The 17,982-nt window shown below is 37.1% G+C and overlaps 10 protein-coding genes across 10 annotated transcripts; 6 read left to right on the forward strand and 4 right to left on the reverse strand.

The window, feature by feature from the left end:
- Positions 1-68: 68 nt before the first annotated feature.
- On the forward strand, positions 69-2,733 carry B0P05DRAFT_599889 (uncharacterized protein). Its single transcript, XM_051583215.1, has 11 exons — positions 69-786; positions 836-968; positions 1,012-1,113; positions 1,159-1,430; positions 1,483-1,946; positions 1,987-2,059; positions 2,133-2,192; positions 2,244-2,344; positions 2,389-2,479; positions 2,528-2,592; positions 2,635-2,733. Exons 1-11 carry the CDS (start codon positions 445-447, stop codon positions 2,696-2,698), a joined length of 1,767 nt encoding a protein of 588 aa, XP_051430773.1. The 5' UTR covers positions 69-444; the 3' UTR covers positions 2,699-2,733.
- A 190-nt stretch (positions 2,734-2,923) lies between these two features.
- On the reverse strand, positions 2,924-5,106 carry B0P05DRAFT_591090 (large subunit of biosynthetic type acetolactate synthase; the record flags this gene model as incomplete). The annotated part of the gene is made up of 4 exons (XM_051582870.1): positions 2,924-4,365; positions 4,416-4,567; positions 4,620-4,916; positions 4,967-5,106. 4 exons carry the CDS (start codon positions 5,104-5,106, stop codon positions 2,924-2,926), a joined length of 2,031 nt encoding a protein of 676 aa, XP_051430774.1.
- A 1,243-nt stretch (positions 5,107-6,349) lies between these two features.
- Positions 6,350-7,518, forward strand: B0P05DRAFT_559109 (ketol-acid reductoisomerase). The gene has a single exon (XM_051580219.1). It carries the CDS (start codon positions 6,363-6,365, stop codon positions 7,413-7,415), a length of 1,053 nt encoding a protein of 350 aa, XP_051430775.1. The 5' UTR covers positions 6,350-6,362; the 3' UTR covers positions 7,416-7,518.
- A 48-nt stretch (positions 7,519-7,566) lies between these two features.
- Positions 7,567-8,280, reverse strand: B0P05DRAFT_559113 (AAA domain-containing protein). Its single transcript, XM_051580220.1, has 3 exons — positions 8,073-8,280; positions 7,884-8,029; positions 7,567-7,839 (listed from the first exon to the last, which is right to left on the reverse strand). The coding sequence occupies exons 1-3, from the start codon at positions 8,256-8,258 to the stop codon at positions 7,647-7,649; spliced, it is 525 nt and encodes a 174-aa protein (XP_051430776.1). The 5' UTR covers positions 8,259-8,280; the 3' UTR covers positions 7,567-7,646.
- Positions 8,281-8,572: 292 nt separating this feature from the next.
- On the forward strand, positions 8,573-10,290 carry B0P05DRAFT_276299 (vacuolar protein sorting-associated protein 26-domain-containing protein). The gene is made up of 10 exons (XM_051573418.1): positions 8,573-8,853; positions 8,907-9,050; positions 9,109-9,181; positions 9,228-9,384; positions 9,432-9,596; positions 9,646-9,752; positions 9,799-9,867; positions 9,911-9,970; positions 10,013-10,120; positions 10,182-10,290. Exons 1-10 carry the CDS (start codon positions 8,842-8,844, stop codon positions 10,238-10,240), a joined length of 954 nt encoding a protein of 317 aa, XP_051430777.1. The 5' UTR covers positions 8,573-8,841; the 3' UTR covers positions 10,241-10,290.
- Positions 10,291-10,301: 11 nt separating this feature from the next.
- Positions 10,302-11,308, reverse strand: B0P05DRAFT_575009 (uncharacterized protein; the record flags this gene model as incomplete). Its single annotated transcript, XM_051581616.1, has 2 exons — positions 10,302-11,023; positions 11,068-11,308. The coding sequence occupies 2 exons, from the start codon at positions 11,306-11,308 to the stop codon at positions 10,302-10,304; spliced, it is 963 nt and encodes a 320-aa protein (XP_051430778.1).
- A 74-nt stretch (positions 11,309-11,382) lies between these two features.
- On the forward strand, positions 11,383-12,331 carry B0P05DRAFT_559130 (uncharacterized protein). The gene is made up of 3 exons (XM_051580221.1): positions 11,383-12,029; positions 12,087-12,135; positions 12,181-12,331. Exons 1-3 carry the CDS (start codon positions 11,476-11,478, stop codon positions 12,268-12,270), a joined length of 693 nt encoding a protein of 230 aa, XP_051430779.1. The 5' UTR covers positions 11,383-11,475; the 3' UTR covers positions 12,271-12,331.
- On the reverse strand, positions 12,211-13,611 carry B0P05DRAFT_559133 (uncharacterized protein). The gene has a single exon (XM_051580222.1). The coding sequence runs from the start codon at positions 13,554-13,556 to the stop codon at positions 12,522-12,524; it is 1,035 nt and encodes a 344-aa protein (XP_051430780.1). The 5' UTR covers positions 13,557-13,611; the 3' UTR covers positions 12,211-12,521.
- Positions 13,612-13,971: 360 nt separating this feature from the next.
- Positions 13,972-15,561, forward strand: B0P05DRAFT_559137 (spinocerebellar ataxia type 10 protein domain-containing protein). The gene is made up of 8 exons (XM_051580223.1): positions 13,972-14,097; positions 14,140-14,266; positions 14,331-14,417; positions 14,462-14,566; positions 14,615-14,979; positions 15,026-15,159; positions 15,203-15,266; positions 15,313-15,561. The coding sequence occupies exons 1-8, from the start codon at positions 14,073-14,075 to the stop codon at positions 15,483-15,485; spliced, it is 1,080 nt and encodes a 359-aa protein (XP_051430781.1). The 5' UTR covers positions 13,972-14,072; the 3' UTR covers positions 15,486-15,561.
- A 25-nt stretch (positions 15,562-15,586) lies between these two features.
- Positions 15,587-17,955, forward strand: B0P05DRAFT_517282 (uncharacterized protein). The gene is made up of 8 exons (XM_051575709.1): positions 15,587-15,769; positions 15,821-15,993; positions 16,036-16,379; positions 16,429-16,639; positions 16,689-16,910; positions 16,953-17,102; positions 17,149-17,442; positions 17,514-17,955. The coding sequence occupies exons 1-8, from the start codon at positions 15,598-15,600 to the stop codon at positions 17,925-17,927; spliced, it is 1,980 nt and encodes a 659-aa protein (XP_051430782.1). The 5' UTR covers positions 15,587-15,597; the 3' UTR covers positions 17,928-17,955.
- The last annotated feature ends 27 nt before the right edge of the window (positions 17,956-17,982 follow it).

Raw genomic sequence — 17,982 nt, forward strand, 5'->3', positions numbered from 1 at the left:
TGACCCATTCTTGTATCACTCATCATGATGCTATGACCACCAATAAGAATGCCTTCCTTATTTGGGGTGTCAATCGTTCGTGCTACATATGCAGCCATTTTGTCATCAAAAGAAACAAGACATTGAATTCATATGTAAGCACGTAGTATCTGGCAGAGTTTTTCATTCGTTTCCTAGAAAACATACGTGCATAACAAATCATAAGTAACTAGGTATAGGAAGTAGTTATATAGGCTTAAACAAGCGGAATCTCTTTTCTGAGATTACTTATTTACGCGCATCTTTAAAAAACCAAGTCTCATCGTTAGGTTTTTTTTCTTGGTGATTCAAACTCAAGCATCTTTACTGACAATAGACGTCTTCTTTTCCCTTCCTCCTCTCTCTCTACCCTTTCCTTTTCTACTGCAACAAAAGAAAGTCTGTTCACACACACACTCTCTCTCTATGCCTCAACAACAAGCACCTGGTTCACCACTATCACCACTATCTCCTCCTTCCCCTTTCCAGCCTTTATCTTCTACACCCATAACAGATCAAAAAACCATATACGATGTTATTTATTCAACCAAAAACCCTTCAGACTTCTATGGACCTCATCAACTCATCAACTCTGGTGCTTGTCCTCATCTCGCTAAGCTAAAACAAAAGCTAAGAGAAGAAGGCAGTGCTTGCCCACAAGATAATATCCTGGAAAATTATCGGGCTTTAGTCCGGTATTCTATTTTATGGCATAAAAGCAGAAAATCAGCACATTCAGACAACAAGAGAAAAAGACAGGTTAAAGAGGTGAGTTTACCAAGTGCATGGACATGTTTTCTTAACAATGCATGAATAGCTCCCATTGCCTCAATGTACTACTTGTTCTGATCCATTATCAAGACTACATGCATGTCTTCATTGTGTCTATTTAGGTTGTTGGCGGAAGGGACACATGAAGGAACATCAAGCAGAAAAGAAACATATCTTTGGTAAGGAAGCTAAATTCGTAAACTATCTTGACATTTTCTCTAGCTATGGATTTTGATCGACATACTATTTTTTGTAGTGAATGTGATGATTATGTTTATGATATAGAAATTGATGAAAAGATTGCTCGACATGAATTGATTACAAGTAGGTAAAAAGGAACTTCCGAGTCCGGATTTAACTCTTTTTCAGAATCAAGAAACAAAAAGCAACGCATTCAATACACATCTTGGGAACCAACAAACCAAGAAATACCTACTCTTGTCCGTAATTCAGCCATTATTTCTTGTCAAGGTATTCGTGGGCTTTGCAATATGGGCAACACATGCTTTATGAATGTCATTCTTCAAAGCTTTGTTCATAATCCCCTATTAAAAGCTTATTTTCTAAGCGATCGACATAACCCTAAACACTGCCAAAAAAGATACTGCATGTGCTGTGAAATGGATGATTTGTTTGCTCAGGTAAAAGCAAATATAAATATGCGTGTCTATGTATACTGAATGTACCTTTTAGTTTTATTCGGATGACAAGAAACCTTATGGTCCTTGTCGATTCTTACAGTCCATGTGGATGAGTCTGAAGGAATTAGCGGGCTATGCTCAACAAGATGCTCATGAGTTCTTTATCAGTGCTTTAAACAATATTCATGCAGGATGCGAAGAACAAAAACTAGCTAACTGTGAATGTATTATCCACAAGACATTTGCTGGTTTGCTGCAGTCAAATGTAACATGTCTTCGTTGTCGCAATGTTACTACGACGTGCGATCCTATGTTGGATATCAGTTTAGGTTTGAGGCCTGTAGAAAAAAAGAAACAGAAAGCTCTGAATGTTCAAAATGAAGTGGCTAATGGTCATAGTAGTAAGCTTCTAGGAGGCCATTCGAATCCAATAGACAAAAATGGTAGAAGATTTAGTAATGATGATCCAGTCAGAACAAGCAAATATGGAAATACGCTACTGGATTGTTTAGACAGGTAAAGAAAGATAGGTCAAAGTATATAATAATTGATGGAGAACAAGATATACACAGCCTGAAAAATTAGGACCCAATGAGTATAGTTGTAGCAAATGCGGTAATACGTTTCAGGTAAACCAAAGTAAACTATAGCTAGAAAATACTAATATGAGAAAAACCAAAAAAAAAAAAAAAAAAAAAAAAGGAAGCAACAAAACAGTTATCCATTAAACGCATACCGCCTGTACTAAGTATCCAGTTCAAGGTATGTGCATAGATATAGATGTTTTAGGACTCAAGAAAAGAACAATGATAGCGTTTTGAGCATGGTACATCTACGAGTAAAATTGAAACCAAGATCAGATTCCCTGTCGAACTTGATTTGACACCTTATACAAGTAGTAAAAACAAAGACAGGTAATAGGCAAAGAACAATGCATATGAATAACTTGTTTTTTCAGTGACAATGTGTATACTTTGTTCTCTGTTGTCAACCATCAAGGCAAGGTAGATACAGGCCACTATACCATGTTTGCAAAACATAGAAATGAGGTACATTGTTCTATTTTTCATAATTACGTATTTTGACGTATAAAATAGTGGTTTAGATTCGATGATCACAATGTTACTGTGGCATATCAAAAAGAAGTCCTTGATAGCAAAGCGTAAGTGTTCTCTAAACAATCTTTTTTCTTAAAGAAAACTAGGTACATGTGCTTTTATGTTAAGAAATCTTTGGAATATGAATCAGATCCTTTCCAATTCATCTAATAAAAGAAGCATTGAATAGTGAATATGTATAAAATGTGCAATTTTTTTATTATATTTATATGTGAATAATTACAGATTAAAACTATTGAGGCATATGCTTTTTTTTTGGGGGGAAAGATGCAAAGATTGTTAACAAAAGGAAAGAATAAGTATTGATGGAGGATGCCAATAAGGATAAAAGAAACATAAAAAGAATTACTTTTTGTTCATCGGATATACAACTTTTTAGTTCTTCTTGTTGCGAGCAGCAATATGAGGATGAACCATAAAGTCATTTAAGGGTTTACCAGCAGGAACCATAGGGAAGAGAACTTCCTTCTTGCAAACAACAGCGTCCATGATGACAGGACCATCATGAGCCAAGAACTCCTTCATCTTTTCTTCAACTTCAGAAGCCTTGGTCACACGAATACCCTTGACACCCATTGCTTCAGCGAGCTTGACAAAGTCAGGGTTCTTCATGACAGTGCCAGAGTAACGTTCCTTATAGAAGAGATCTTGCCATTGCTTAACCATACCTTGGAAAGAGTTGTTCAACAACAAGACCTTGACACCAATGTTGAATTCAGCAGCAGTAGCCAATTCCATGGCAGTCATAGAGAAAGAGGCATCACCATCAATATCAACGACAATGTGGTCAGGCTTAGCAACCTTGGCACCAATGGCAGCAGGGAGACCATAACCCATAGTACCAAGACCACCTGAAGTAATGAAAGAACGAGGAGAAGTCCATCTGTAGTATTGAGCAGTCCACATTTGATGTTGACCAACACCAGTGGTGATAGTAACTTTATCCTTGATATCTCTTGTTTGACGGTCGAGTTCTTCGATCAGTTGTTGAGGCTTCAAGACTTCGTTATCATCGGTTGTCTTTTCATAATAGAAAGGATAATCCTTCTTCCAAGTAGCAATTTGGTCAAGCCATTCTTTACGAGGGGCGTGCTTAATATGAGGCACAAGTTTCTTCAAGTTTTCAGTAACATCACCTTCAATGGCTTCAGTGGCTTCAACGACCTTGTTGATGTTCTTGGGCATGATTTCAAAGTGAAGAATACCACCACGACCTTCTTTGCCGGCCTTAATGGCTTCAGGAGCAAAAGCAGCAACGCTACCAGTAACACGATCATCGAAACGAGCACCAAGAGCAATGATAAGATCAGCTTGTTGCATAGCCAAATTGGCATAACAAGAACCGTGCATACCCAACATATGAAGAGACTTGGGGTCAAATTCATTGTATGTACCAAGACCATGGAGTGTTGTGGTGATAGGAATGTTACCGTTATCAGCAAGAGCGCTCAAGAATTTAGGACCTTCAGGGTGGCCTAAAACACCATGACCAGCATAGATGACAGGTCGCTTAGCATTGTTGATCAAATCGGCTGCGCGTGTCAAGACAGGGTGAGGCTTAGAGCGAGCTTCTTCTGTAAATGCACCGATAGCTGTGTTAGGAATGGTTGTGGGGCGTTGAGGAATGACAGCAGTAGTAGGAATAGGGCGTCTAAGTGTGCTGGCAGTAACGTCCTTAGGAAGATCGACAAGGACAGGGCCAGGGCGTCCACTGGTGGCAATTGTGAAAGCTTCATTAATACGACGAGGAAGTTCAGAAATATCCTTGACCATCACATTCCATTTAGTACATCCACGAGAAATACCAACAACATCGGCTATATATACCATAAGTACTCAATAAACTATAGTCATGATTACGCTATACCTTCTTGGAAAGCATCTGTACCAATGGCAGTAGTGGGTACTTGACCAGTAAAGACAACAAGAGGAATACCATCAGCGAGAGCATCGGCCATGGCGGTAACAACATTGGTAGCGCCAGGACCAGAAGTCACGAGGACAACACCAGGTTTACCACTATCAAGACAAAGTTAGATAAAGATAAAGAGGGTGACACAAAATACTTTACGTTGCTTTGGCATAACCTTCTGCCATATGTCCAGCGCCTTGTTCGTGTCTAGGAAGAATGAAATCAAAGTATTTGGATTCATAGATAGCGTCAAAAACAGGAAGAATGGCACCACCAGGGTAACCAAAGACATGCTTCACATCATGTCTTAACATCATTTCATGAAAAATTTCACCACCAGACATGCCAACGAATGAATTATCCATTTCAACAGTTGCAGGCTTTTTAGAGAGGGGTTGAACACTGTTGAGCTTTTTTTCAGTAGAAACAGCAGAACGATCTGAGTGAGAGACAGTACTATGGCATAATTTCAATCAACTGTGCATGTATGTTTGTTGTGTACTTACGGTGAAGCTACAGCGCTCTTTGATTTATGTGTAGTGTGGATGGCAGCACAGGCCATAGAGGCTCTGTAACGGTAGATTCCAGAAAGAGAAGCTCTAGTGTTGAAGAGTTTTGTTGAATTTCTCGCTGAGGATGCAAGCATTTTCTTTTGTATATATTAAAGTGGAGAAATGTACAATGATAAATAATAATAAAAAAAAGGGGAAGAAATTCTTTCTGTTATAAAGAAACCTTTTTTTTAATGAATTGAATTTTTTTTTTGAAAGAGAAAAAAAAAAGCTTTTCTTGAAAAGATTGGGATGTTAAATAAGAAAAAAAAATCTTGAACAAAACAATTCGTTTGTTTTATGGGACGAATCATGTTTTCAACGGCGATTGAATCCTAATGAGTCAATCAATGAATGGAAAGCATCTTATAGCGTTGTTTTGCGCCATCGGTCTATTTCTTTCCCCCTCTTTTTAAACTCTGCTATAACCAGATAAGCATACATTCGTCTGATATTCTCAGTTCAAACGAAATAAAGATCTGATAGTCTAGTTGTATTCAATAATGTAAAATTAAAAAATAGCATGTGATATAAGATGAACAGACATTTGCCTGTGTTGAATGAGATATAAAGTGAGTCAAACCAATCAAATCGTTTTGCTTGCTTTATTGCATAGTGTACAAGATAGTGCACAGCTTCGATTCTAATTGGATGATATTCAATATGATTCCTATTTGCTCACCAAACCAAATGTGGGGAAAGCAAGTCGGCACTTTATTTTTTTTTTTTTTTATAATCGATTTGACAATCAAGTTCATGTTAGACAACCATGCTGTATATAAAATATAATAATGGATATATCAGTATGCTCAAAGTCAAAAAGTTTAGAAATTCAACTTGAAATTTTTCTACGTTTGTATGTGGCTTCACAGACAAGAGTTCTTGTTGGTTTTGTATTAAAGCAACGCTTATCATATTTCTTAGCCAAATCTTATTTTTTTTTTAAATACCAGACTAATGCCAGCTTGTCCAATAAAACATTGAGATGAAGAATGTATCACTTTCTACACACCTCAAAGATTATTGGTAGATTCTGAATCAAGCGCTTTTACAGAACACGAATTGAGAACACGAATAAAGATCAGCGATTTAAAGTTAAAATAATATAAAACTAAGGCTATTTTTTTTTATCTTTGTTTCTGTTCTTTACTCTTTTCTTTTTTTTATTATGTCTTCTCGTGTTTTTGCCACTGCTCTCCGCAGAGCTGCCACAATGGCTCGCCCTACTATGGTTTCTGTTGCTAGACCTGCTCTCAGACAAACTGTCATTAAAGCCAACACTGTAAGTGAACGATTTTTTCTAATTATTTAAATACTCATTTATACACGTTAGGTTGTTCAAGCTCGTGGCATGAAGACTCTTGACTTTGGTGGTACCAAGGAAACTGTTTATGAACGTGCTGATGTTCCTAAGGAAAAGTTGCTTGAGACTTTCAAGGATGATACTATTGCTGTCTTGGGTTACGGTCCTCAAGGTCGTGGTCAAGCTTTGAACTTGCGTGACAATGGTGTCAATGTCATCATTGGTCAACGTGAAGGTAAGACTTACCAACAAGCTATTGAAGAAGGTTGGGTTCCCGGCAAGAACTTGTTCCCTGTCTTGGATGCTGTCGATAAGGGTACTGTTGTCATGAACCTCTTGTCTGATGCCTATCAAAAGGAAATCTGGCCTCAAATGAAGCCTTTGATTACTCCCGGTAAGACCCTTTACTTCTCTCACGGTTTCTCTATTGTCTACAAGGACCAAACCAAGATTGAGGCTCCTGAAGGTGTCGATGTTGTCCTTGTTGCTCCCAAGGGTTCTGGTTTCACTGTCCGTCGTTTGTTCCAAGAAGGCCGTGGTATCAACTCTTCATTTGCTGTTTACCAAGATGCCAGTGGTAAGGCTAAGGAACGTACTGTTGCTTTGGGTATCGGAATTGGTTCTGGTTACATGTACGAAACCACTTTTGAAAAGGAAGTGTACTCTGACTTGTTTGGTGAACGCGGTGTCTTGATGGGTGCCATCCAAGGTTTGTTCCAAGCTCAATATGAAGTCTTGAGAGCCAATGGTCACTCTCCCTCTGAAGCCTTTAACGAGACTGTTGAAGAAGCCACTCAATCTCTTTACCCCTTGATTGGTGAACGTGGTATGGATTGGATGTACTCTAACTGTTCTACTACTGCCATGCGCGGTGCTCTTGATTGGTGGAAGCCTTTCCATGATGCCTCTAAGCCTGTCTTTGAAGACCTTTACCGTTCTGTCAAGGATGGTTCTGAAACTGCTCGTTCTCTTGACCGTAACTCTCAACCTGATTACCGTGAAAAGCTTGAAGAAGAACTCAGAGAAATCCGTGAGTCTGAAATCTGGAGAACTGGTAAGACTGTTCGTCAACTTAGACCTGAAAATGCTGGCAAGAACTAGGTCTTGTAAACAAAAACACACACACACACACACACACAAAAGTTCAATGCATATAAAGTATATACCGTCCATCGGACACTTTTTTTTTCTTAGAAAATAATCTGTATGTTTAAAAATAAAAATTCGCTTTTTCTTATCCATACTTATTGCGACTCAAGTATTTTGTTGATCCTTCGTTATGCTATCGTTCTAAAGTATGTTTGATTTTATTTTGTGATATTTACAATGCATTTATTTGCTGTTGTTTACTTTCCAAGCGTCTAACCATTGCTTGACACGATCAACATTACTTTCCATATCATCAATTGTATTGCTAGGAAGCTCAACCACAATTTCAGGTGCATAAGATTCGTGTGCTGTTTCTAAAACGACTTGCATAATTTCGCATTCCATATTTTCATCTATCTTGCGCTTATTATATCCTCTGATGACTGTTAGACATCAGGACCATGTCTATGTTTAAGTTACCTCTTTTCCATACGGTCGTATAAATTAGCAGTGTCCGTACGAAGCACAAGGACAAGATCAAACCATCTTTCAGGGAAAATTTCGCAAGTATGGAAATCCACAACTTTACCGCCTTCTTTTAACACTTCTTCCAGCTCATCTAAAAGCTAAAATTGTCAAATTTCTATTCTAGGGTTTTGTTTGTCTTACCTTGTCTTCGTCTAATACATGTGTGTCAAATTCTTCAAGATAACCTTCATGAAGTTGCTTTGTTCTAACAAGCTCACCCACATTAACGTGGTCTAAGCCTGTTGCTTCAGCAATCATTTCACTAGTGGTCGTTTTACCAGTACCAGGTGTACCAGTGACTAATATGTTGGGCAAAGAACGTTCCATGATGATATTAAAAAAAGAAAAAGAGACCGAAAAAAATTTTCGCATCTTTCTTTTTTCTGTTTGTCTTGATTCAAAGTCCGGAATAAGCTACTTTTTTTTTGAAAGATCATGCATAAAACAATACGTTGCTTTGGGTACTTTACAGGACATCACGAATTGTTTCTTTCTCGGTATAGAATGAAGCATAGACCGAGAAATCCTATATTGTTACTCTTATACAATCTTTACCTGTATTCTATTATTTGTATGGGTTGATGATCAGTACCTATGCAGCCAATAGAAAATTAACTCCTCTTGAATATATACACCTTAATTTGAGATATGCCTTCTCTATTTCCTCCCTTTACTTTAGGCTTCTTCTTTCTTTTTTTCTCGGTTCATTTCATGCTTCGTATGGTTTTGCCCACATTAGATCGCTTCTGTACATTTATACAAAGTATATATCACACGTATCTGAAAAGAGACTACAAGTGACATCATTTTTTTTTGTGTTTGGTGGTCCTTAGCGGGTATCTAAATAAATAGTAATTCCTTTTTTTTTCCCTGCCTTTTTTTTTTTTCATCTACAATACATTTAGAAAACATGTCAATGGCTGTAATATTCAATCTAGAGTTCAAACGCGTTCCTAAATAAGTTTTTCATATTAGAGTCTCTTTGGTTTATCTACACAAGTAGATATCGATATTAGTTTTACTAACGAAGAACAACGAAAGCACGTTGAAGTTAAGGTAGATAAAGACAGAAAACAAAACTTTCCCGTCTACCTTGATGGTGAGACTGTCACTGGCAAGGTAAATAAAACACACAAAAAAAAGAGAGAGAAAGAGAGGCCAACCACGTTTTATTTAGGTTAATATCGGCTTAAGAGATGGTAGAAAACTCGAACATAATGGTATTAAAGTGGAATTTGTGGGCAGCATAGGTAAAAGAACATTGTGTGTCTATACAGACGAAAATAACCATGTTAGAACTCTTTCATGACAAGGGCAAATCACATGAATTCTTAACACTGTCTCAAGAATTGGCTGCACCTGGTGAATTGCGTCAAAATGCTGCTTTTGAATTTGAATTCAAGAATGTGGAAAAGCAATATGAATGCTTTGTTGGTATTAATGTGAAACTGAGGTAAACTTGAGAACAAGGCCACTATGTGTACTTATCTGTTCATATAGATATTTTGTTCGTGTCACGATTGCTCGTCGTTTAGCAGAAGTGATTCGTGAAAGAGATATTTGGGTCAATTCATACAAAATGCCAATTGAAGTTAATAACTCTATCAAAATGGAAGTTGGTATTGAGGATTGTCTTCATATTGAATTTGAATACAACAAATCAAAGTAAGTAAGAGAGATAAGTTTGATGCCCAAGATTGATCGTCTTTATAAGGTATCATTTGAAAGATGTGATTGTAGGCAAGATTTACTTTTTACTGGTTCGTATCAAGATCAAGACAATGGAACTCTCTATTATCAGACGTGAAACAACAGGTGCCTGTAAGTAAAATCATGAATTGGTTCATTGTTCATCATTACTGTTTAGTACCTAATGTATACAATGAAAGCGAGACAATCACTAAATTTGAAATTATGGATGGTGCACCTGTTCGAGGTAAGAAATAACAGTTCTCAAATGAAATTAACATCATTTTAAGGCGAAACAATTCCTATTCGTTTATTCCTTGGTGGTTTTGAATTGACACCTACATTTAGAGGTAAATTAGATAGTGAGATTGTATTGACTTAGACTACATTAGATATCAATAAGAAATTCTCTACTCGATACTATTTGAATTTGGTATTGATTGATGAAGAAAACCGACGTTACTTTAAACAACAAGAAATTACATTGTTTAGAAGAAAAAGTAAACAAGAGGCTTATGTCTATCTATGTTGACTCATTCTTTTGCTTTTTTTTTTTTGTAGTTGATGATGGATATCCTCCTGATGAAGATGAACAATATGAACAAGCAAAAGATGTATAATTTTACAGTGTATCAATAATAATTCCACCGCTATTTTAACAAATCATGTGTTCTGTGTTTATTATTTTGTAAAAGACAAGATGGGAGGTGCGCCTGCTTTTAGTATTTTAGTTGGATATACTCTGACTGAATCAGATTCAAGGCTTTCTTTTTCTTGATATGTACGTATGGTTTGTTCAATAGCCTCTTTTGATTCTTTTCTTTTTAAAATGGCTGTAGTCGCAAGAGGGTCTTGAGGGATATGAATATCGTATATATCTGCAAAGGGATCTACAGCTGTATCTTCTTCTTCTTCTTCTTCTTGTTCCTCATCATTGTCATCAGAAAATTGACTTAATTCAATTGTAGCTGATCCAAGTGGTGTAGGCGGTCTTTTAGGTACTGGATGGTCTTCTTCATTGGGTTTGAATGACAATACAGAATCAGAAAATTTGGGTTTGATAGGGACACGATATGGATTATTTGTTGAATAAGGAACGGCTGGATGTGTTATAGAGGTTGTGTTTAAAGGAAGGGGCGGCTGTGTTATAGAGGGTGTGTCTAAAGGAGGTGGGGATTGTAGTGGAAGCATGATGGGTTCAGGATGATGAAGGATAGGTGTTTCTTGTTTAAAAGTAGGCACAGGCATGGTAATAGGAGGCGGACTCGTTGGATAGGTCTGTGAATTCAAAGCAATGAGAGGTGTATGAAATACAGGACTAGGTGAACTGATCTGTAATTCTGGTCTATAAGGCTGTCTTGGTGGCAAAGCAGGCTGTGTAGAGGAATGATAAGGTGCCATGCCTATTTATATTGTCAGTGTTACTATTAAACCAAAGTGAATGTACCTTGAGGAGGAGAAGCATAAGCTCTTGGTTTTGTCGGTAAAGGAGGAGGTACATTGTGTATGGGAGACTGTTGTTCTTGTTCTAATTGTGCTTGTAGTGCTTTTGCAATAGCTTCATCGTTGAGTTCTTGCTCTCTTCTTTTGGCAGTTTCTTGTTCCCATTCTCTATCGGCTTCTTCTTGAAGTTTCTTTGCAAGTTTAAGCGTCTTGTGTTCTTTACGGTGATCAAATAAATGTCTCATAATAAAAAAAAAGAGGGATGAAAGCCAAGAAAAAAAAAAGGAATCTTATTTATAGATGAAGAGAATCTCTTTTTTTTTTTTTTTTTTGTCTAAAAATAAAGCCAAGAAGACAGGTGATTTGCATTACACTATCATAAATCTTGGCTCTGCACCAATTCAAATAGAATATGTCTCTCTTAACAAATAAAGAAAAAGACCTACTAGCTACATTTAGAGAACAACTCTGGCTCAAAAGACAGATTGAACAACTAGAACAAGATCAAACAACAGATAAAGAACTAGAAGAACTGACTATTCCTCCAGAAGCAACAGATCAACATGTAGAAGAAAGTATTGCAGAATATAAACGCCATATTGATAGTTTGCGTACGAATCTGGACATGCTCTATCAATTCAACAAGAGTAAAGAACTCGTTCAAGAAAAGATCTATACACAGCATTACACAACAAACGTATTGTATCCTGAACCTTCTGATCATCAACAGACAGAACTCAACAGACAAACACAAGACAAGTTAAAAGAACGTGATGATCTAGTGATTGAATTGGTCATGTTGATTCGTGAATTAAATCAGATAAACAAGAAACTAGACGAGATCCATCGACGCATTATGGCTCAACACATCAAGAATAAAGAACTACAAATGAAACTAAAAGAGCAGCGTATGGAACATGTCTCGGCTAAAGAACAGCTAGCAGGTGCATTGAAATCCCAACAAGTGTAAGTTAGATGTGTATTTTATGTGCTTTTTCTTTTTTTATTCATGCTTGTTATTAGCAATGATGCTCTAAAACTAGAAGCGTCTATTGTGCGTAGTATGCTTGGGGTAAGAGCCCATAGTAATTTATCTGTATTTAACCCTATCTATTAGCATTTGATTGATGAAAGCGAAGTACAATGGATGTATGATGAACGTTGGCTTCAAGTCATGTTACGCATAGGAGAAAAGATTGATTTATAAATAAAATATATATATATATATATGAAGGGGGAGGGGTATTTTATCGTTTGACGAAACCAGCGTCTTTGATAGATGGAGTAGAATGATTAGGTTCAGGAGTATGAGGATAATTATCAGAATCAGAATCAGATAAACATGCTTCTTCTTCAATGGCTGTAGGTTGTGTCTGCATGCCTAAATCATCCATGACGACAGGCAATGCGCCCATACTAAAAACGAATGAGTACATGTATATAGATTGGTCATATAACTCACCGAGAATAAAACATTTGGAGTCGAAGTCGAATGTTTTCAGTATACAAGTCTTCAATGGATCTGTCTTGATAGAGATTCATTTGAACATTACGAATAAACACAAAGAATTCACAAACAGCTACCAGCCTATCACGACAGTATTGGTCAATAGGTAACCATGTATCATTCTCATCTAGTCGAAATCGATAGTTTAAGACGACAGATTCAGCAGATCGACCACAGGCTGAACAGGCATTGGACACCAGAATTGATTTATTCAGTCCCCATAAGGGCTTAATGGACTGAACAGCAGTAGCCGTATGATGTTCAATAAAACAAGGTTGTCTTGATAAGAAGTCAATCATTTTCTTGATCGACAATTTGGATTGAGGACCGAATCGCAAACAAGGTTCGATATCTTCGTTTAAGCAATGCTTCATAAACGTAGTCTGGTTTAGTTTTTTAGCTGGCAATTGTTTCTGTGATGCCAATGTATATTCACGGAACGATTCAAGTTGAAATTCATCAATGGTAGAGGGTTTTGTATGAGAAGTAGAAGGTGTAGGTGGCATAGATATGGTACGCTGAGATTGTTGTTGTTTAGTGTATTTCATGATATGATTCGCACTGGCTCGTTTAAGTCCTTCCATTTCTTTTAACCGACTCTTCATGATCATGCTTGTGTTTGAGTCTAATAAGGTAGTGGTATCATTAGCCGAAGTCAGTCGAAGTCTCAATTCGTGCAGTTGAGCCTGTTCAGCCAACAATTGTTCTTTTGTCTGTTGAAGTTCGTTCTCGATTTGCCAACGGGCCTTTTTTTCGACAGCCACCATAGAATTGGCTTCTTCAAATAGTTTTCGAGATAATTCTTCTAGTTCGTGTTCGACCATGTCTTTTTCATGTTGAATGTTGCCTACACGTTCAATTTCTGCTACATATTTTTGGTTGAGTGTTTCCAAGTCTAGTTTGAGTCGTTCAAGCTGCGCATTCTTGGCTGACAGTTCTTGTCTTAGGGAAAGGATAGTCTCATCTGATTGGCAATGGCAGTTCATCTTAAGGAGTGGAATGAAGTAAAGAGAGAAAGAGAGAGAGAAAGAGAAAAATAACAGATTAATTGAATTTACTGTCCTTCATTTAAGGAGCCGAAAAAAAAATGATAATAATAGATGCGGTTATTTAAAAAAAAGTTTTTTTTTATATTATGATACTGTCAAGCTTCATTCAAGGACATGAAGATGTCAATGAACTCAATCAGATCTTGCAAGAAACCATTCAAAAAACACTAAGAGACAATGAATTTCGGTAATGATTTTTCTTTATTCACATTATACTCATGTTCATAGTCTTCGACTAGGTGCAGAAACGACGTTCTGGCAAGATGCCAATACGTCATTGACTCGATTAATGGATCACGTCCCATGTTTGATCAATTTAATCAAACTATGTCGAAATGTAGTAGCAGGAAATCAACACAATCAGCAACTTGCCATGTAAACACTAAATAGTTGTAGTTAGTATCATTAATATCATATAGTCAACATGGTTGTCTGGACACAATAGAACACATTATGATTCAGAAAATGACCAGCCCAAGTAAGATGCATAAAGTGTACATAAGTTATTCATTTCATATAGCTGATCCTACATTGATTCTTCAGGTGGGCACACAAGCTATTTGTAATATGTTGACAAACAATTCAACTGCCATTGCCACTGTATGGCATGCATGGTTAACAGAACCAGAAAGAGGCATGCTTTGGAGGTAAAAAAAAAAAAGAAAAAAAAAAAGAAATAATAATAATAATATATGCTCATACTATTCTTAGTTATGTTCTATCCAAGAGTGATGATGGATTAATCATGAGTGCACTTGTGCTGATCATTAACTGTATACGTGGCCATCAACAACGATGGTAAGTCTAGTTTATATGATGAGACTGAACAAACACTCTTTTAGTGATTTGTTTGTATCTTCCAAGTCTGGACAAGATATGCTGTCTGCTATTTTAGGAGATATGGAAAGACTCCATGATAATCAAGACAGTAAGAATTTCGAATTAGGGCAAGTACGAGTTAACTTTATTCACATGGTGTAACTCACATTCTATAGCTATACTGTCCTGAGTGAATTATTCTCTTTTGGTCATTTCAAGACATTGTTTATACAGGTGGATGACTATAGCCATAAAATCCCACTGAGTGATCATCAGATCATTTTACTCAAGTGCTTAGACGCCAAGATTCACAGCACAGATGAATTCCCACCATGTATCAGCACGCATGAATTAACTTTGCTTTCTCAGACATTGGCTCATATTGGCACACTTCAGATTACAAATAAGAATGAAGACCTTGTTCAGCCTATTTATACAGGTATTATCCTGATACTTGAAATACTGAATGCCTTGTTTGTATTGGATCAACCCCGAGTAAAAGCTTATTTAGTTCAAGTGAATGCAGTCACCCTGATGATAGGTAAAGGAAGCGAGTAAAATGTCTCCTTATTGACTTTTTATAATAGACCTGTTGAGGTTTATGGAGACAATTGAACTAACTACGACAGATCAACCTAAAGTTGGTTTTGATTTCCTTAAAAGAGAATGCGTGCGATTATTAGGTACATTATGTTATAAAGACAAAGAGATACAAGACAAGGTACAATGAAATATAATAGACTAAATATTAACAGTCTATCTAGATTCGAACACTAGGTGGCATCCCATTGATTTTATCTCAACTCAAGATAGATGATAGCAATCCATGTAATGTCATGAACGTACATGTATCAATACTAACGATAACAATTAGACATAAAAGAATATGCTGTTCTTGCTATTCGTCATTTACTCGAGAATAACACAGAAAATCAACAATTTATTCAAGAATTAGAACCACAACAAGTGATTCAAACAAAAGAACTCGCAGAAATGGGTATTCAACCCGAGTTAAAAGAAGGCAAAATTAGTATTAGAAGATCATAATACCCTTATTTAGATTTAGGATTGGGGTTGTTTGTGTTGCCTTGAATAAAGTATAAAAAAAAAAGTTTTTTTTTTTATTCTTTTCTTTTCTTTTTTCTCTATTTATACTATCATGCCTCCTGCTTTTCAACCTCCTTATGCTGTACCAGTGCCTGGTGCAGTCAAAAAAGAAGGTGAATCTGTACCTTACCGTCACTTTAAGTTTGCCGACAAGTTGATTGATCATCCTGAAAATGTGTTTACCTGCTGGGATATGTATCTTCATGGTAACAAGCTGGGTGGAAGTAAGTAGAAGAGCAACCAAATTCGAGTTTTGAGTTAACAAAGCATGACAGACAGACCTTTTATGGGCACTCGTCGTATGGAAAATGGAGTTGCTAAAGAATACGTTTGGCAAACACATACTGAAGTCCGTGAACGTATTGAAAACTACGGTAAAGGTTTGATTCAACTTGGTTTGGGTAGACAAAAAGCCGTGGGTGTCTATTCTGTAAACCGACCTGAATGGGTAAGTGCATTTTTAAGACATTCGTGACTTATTCCAAAATAGACAATGACAGAATTAGCTTGTTATCGACAAGCATTCACTATTGTCGCGCTCTATGATACCTTGGGTGCCGAAGCCATGGAATACATTGTAAACCAAACAGACATGGAATACATTGTTTTGAGCGCCGACAAGTTGGATAACATCATCAAGCTTAAATCCCAGCTTGCTTCTATTAAAACAGCCATTGTCATGAACGATACAATCGATACTGACAAGAAACAAGCTGCTGAAGCTGCTGGTATTCAAGTCTACACATTTAAGGAAGTAGAAGCATTAGGTGCTCCTATCAAAGAAGAAACAGAATTACCTACACCTCAAGATATTGCCACTATCTGTTATACTAGGTAAAGACATAAGTAGAATGTACCACCTATATACTAAGATTTGATTTAGTGGTACTACAGGTGTACCTAAAGGTGTTGTGTTGACACAAGCTGCTAGTGTGGCTGCTATCTCTGCTATTTCTGCTGTAGGTGATAAAGGCACATTTGCTTTGATTACACCTGATGATATCTATATTTCCTACCTTCCTCTTGCTCACGTATTCGAACGTGCTGCTCAAGGTATTCACATCCTTAAGGGTGCTGCTCTCGGTTATTATCAGGTAAGCTCTTCAGTAACCATTAATTGCGCTTACATACATGTCTATATAGGGTGACACATTGAAATTATTGGACGACATTGCTGAATTAAAACCTACTGTTTTCTGCTCCGTTCCTCGTCTTTTCAACCGTATTTATGATAAAGTTCTTGCAGGTGTCAAGGCTAAAGGCGGTATTTCTGCCTATCTTTTCCAAACAGCTTTCAATGCTAAAAAGGCCCAATTGAACAAGACGGTTCATCACTGGCTTTGGGATCGTGTGGTGTTTGCGACAGTAAGTAACTCGGTTAAATAGTTTTGGCCTCACACTTTGTAGATCCGACAAAAACTCGGTGGTCGTCTTCGATTTATTCTGAGTGGTTCTGCTCCTGTGTCTCCTGATGTCATTGATTTTATGCGTATCTGTTTCTCTGCTAAAGTCTATGAAGGATATGGACAAACAGAAAACTTCTGTGCTGGTTGTTTGGTAAGTACTTTGTATATGGATGTGTATTCTGATGGGTGTGTGGTAGACCATTACCGATGATAATACATCAGGTGTAGTAGGTGCACCTTTCCCTTGTTCTGAAATCAAGTTGGTCGATGTGCCTGATATGGATTATCTATCCACAGACAAACCTCATCCTCGCGGTGAGATCTGTATTCGTGGTCATGCTGTGATGCGTGAATACTACAAGTCGCCTGAAAAGACAGCAGAAACTATTGATCAAGACGGTTGGTTACATACAGGTGATATTGGTATGTTTGATGCTGCCAATCGTCTAGTCATTATTGATCGTTTAAAGAACATTTTCAAGTTATCTCAGGTAAAAAAAGAGAGAGAGAGAGAAAACAACATATAGCACAAACGAAAAATAGACTCACACATAAGATGTAGGGTGAATACATTGCTCCTGAAAAGATTGAAGGTGTTTATCAAAAGCATGAGTTGGTGGCTCAAGCTTACGTTTATGGTGATTCCATGCAAGCCTCTTTGGTAGGTGTGATTGTACCTGACAAGGAATCCTTCAAGGCTTGGACACAAGAACAATTCAGTAGTGTCAGCAATCCTTACGAAGACGACCAAGTCAAGAAAGAATATCTCAAGACATTGACAGCCTTTGGTAAACAAAACGATCTTAAGGGCTTTGAACAGATCAGAGCTGTTTATTTGACACCCAAGGAATTCAACATTGACAATGATCTATTGACACCTACTTTCAAATTGAAGCGTGAAACGGCTAAAAAGACATTCCAGTCTCAGATCGATGCCATGTACGCTACTTTATCTAACGGAAGAGCATTTAATTAAAACTATTTATAATAATAAACTATTTTTGAATCCATGTCTTGTAGATAGCATCAGG

Source organism: Gilbertella persicaria (genome assembly GCF_025201335.1).
Source record: "Gilbertella persicaria strain CBS 190.32 chromosome Unknown B0P05scaffold_53, whole genome shotgun sequence".
In the NCBI taxonomy this organism is placed as follows: domain Eukaryota; kingdom Fungi; phylum Mucoromycota; class Mucoromycetes; order Mucorales; family Choanephoraceae; genus Gilbertella; species Gilbertella persicaria.

Bases quoted from the DNA above. Each gene is read 5' to 3' on its own strand.
- B0P05DRAFT_599889 (XM_051583215.1), top strand. From the start codon at position 445: ATGCCTCAACAACAAGCACCTGGTTCACCACTATCACCACTATCTCCT. The intron at 787-835 runs GTGAGTTTACCA...ATGCATGAATAG, and splicing joins GAAAAAGACAGGTTAAAGAG to CTCCCATTGCCTCAATGTAC. The intron at 2,345-2,388 runs GTAATAGGCAAA...TTGTTTTTTCAG, and splicing joins AGTAGTAAAAACAAAGACAG to TGACAATGTGTATACTTTGT.
- B0P05DRAFT_559109 (XM_051580219.1), top strand. From the start codon at position 6,363: ATGAAGACTCTTGACTTTGGTGGTACCAAGGAAACTGTTTATGAACGT.
- B0P05DRAFT_559113 (XM_051580220.1), bottom strand. From the start codon at position 8,258: ATGGAACGTTCTTTGCCCAACATATTAGTCACTGGTACACCTGGTACT. The intron at 8,030-8,072 runs GTAAGACAAACA...TGACAATTTTAG, and splicing joins ATGTATTAGACGAAGACAAG to CTTTTAGATGAGCTGGAAGA. The intron at 7,840-7,883 runs GTAACTTAAACA...AACAGTCATCAG, and splicing joins TACGACCGTATGGAAAAGAG to AGGATATAATAAGCGCAAGA.
- B0P05DRAFT_276299 (XM_051573418.1), top strand. The intron at 9,182-9,227 runs GTAAAAGAACAT...TAACCATGTTAG, and splicing joins GGAATTTGTGGGCAGCATAG to AACTCTTTCATGACAAGGGC. The intron at 9,971-10,012 runs GTAAATTAGATA...AGACTACATTAG, and splicing joins ATTGACACCTACATTTAGAG to ATATCAATAAGAAATTCTCT.
- B0P05DRAFT_559130 (XM_051580221.1), top strand. From the start codon at position 11,476: ATGTCTCTCTTAACAAATAAAGAAAAAGACCTACTAGCTACATTTAGA. The intron at 12,030-12,086 runs GTAAGTTAGATG...GCTTGTTATTAG, and splicing joins GCATTGAAATCCCAACAAGT to CAATGATGCTCTAAAACTAG. The intron at 12,136-12,180 runs GTAAGAGCCCAT...CCTATCTATTAG, and splicing joins TTGTGCGTAGTATGCTTGGG to CATTTGATTGATGAAAGCGA.
- B0P05DRAFT_559133 (XM_051580222.1), bottom strand. From the start codon at position 13,556: ATGAACTGCCATTGCCAATCAGATGAGACTATCCTTTCCCTAAGACAA.
- B0P05DRAFT_559137 (XM_051580223.1), top strand. From the start codon at position 14,073: ATGATTCAGAAAATGACCAGCCCAA. The intron at 14,098-14,139 runs GTAAGATGCATA...CATTTCATATAG, and splicing joins TCAGAAAATGACCAGCCCAA to CTGATCCTACATTGATTCTT. The intron at 14,567-14,614 runs GCAAGTACGAGT...CACATTCTATAG, and splicing joins AGTAAGAATTTCGAATTAGG to CTATACTGTCCTGAGTGAAT.
- B0P05DRAFT_517282 (XM_051575709.1), top strand. From the start codon at position 15,598: ATGCCTCCTGCTTTTCAACCTCCTTATGCTGTACCAGTGCCTGGTGCA. The intron at 16,640-16,688 runs GTAAGCTCTTCA...ATGTCTATATAG, and splicing joins CTGCTCTCGGTTATTATCAG to GGTGACACATTGAAATTATT. The intron at 17,443-17,513 runs GTAAAAAAAGAG...CATAAGATGTAG, and splicing joins ACATTTTCAAGTTATCTCAG to GGTGAATACATTGCTCCTGA.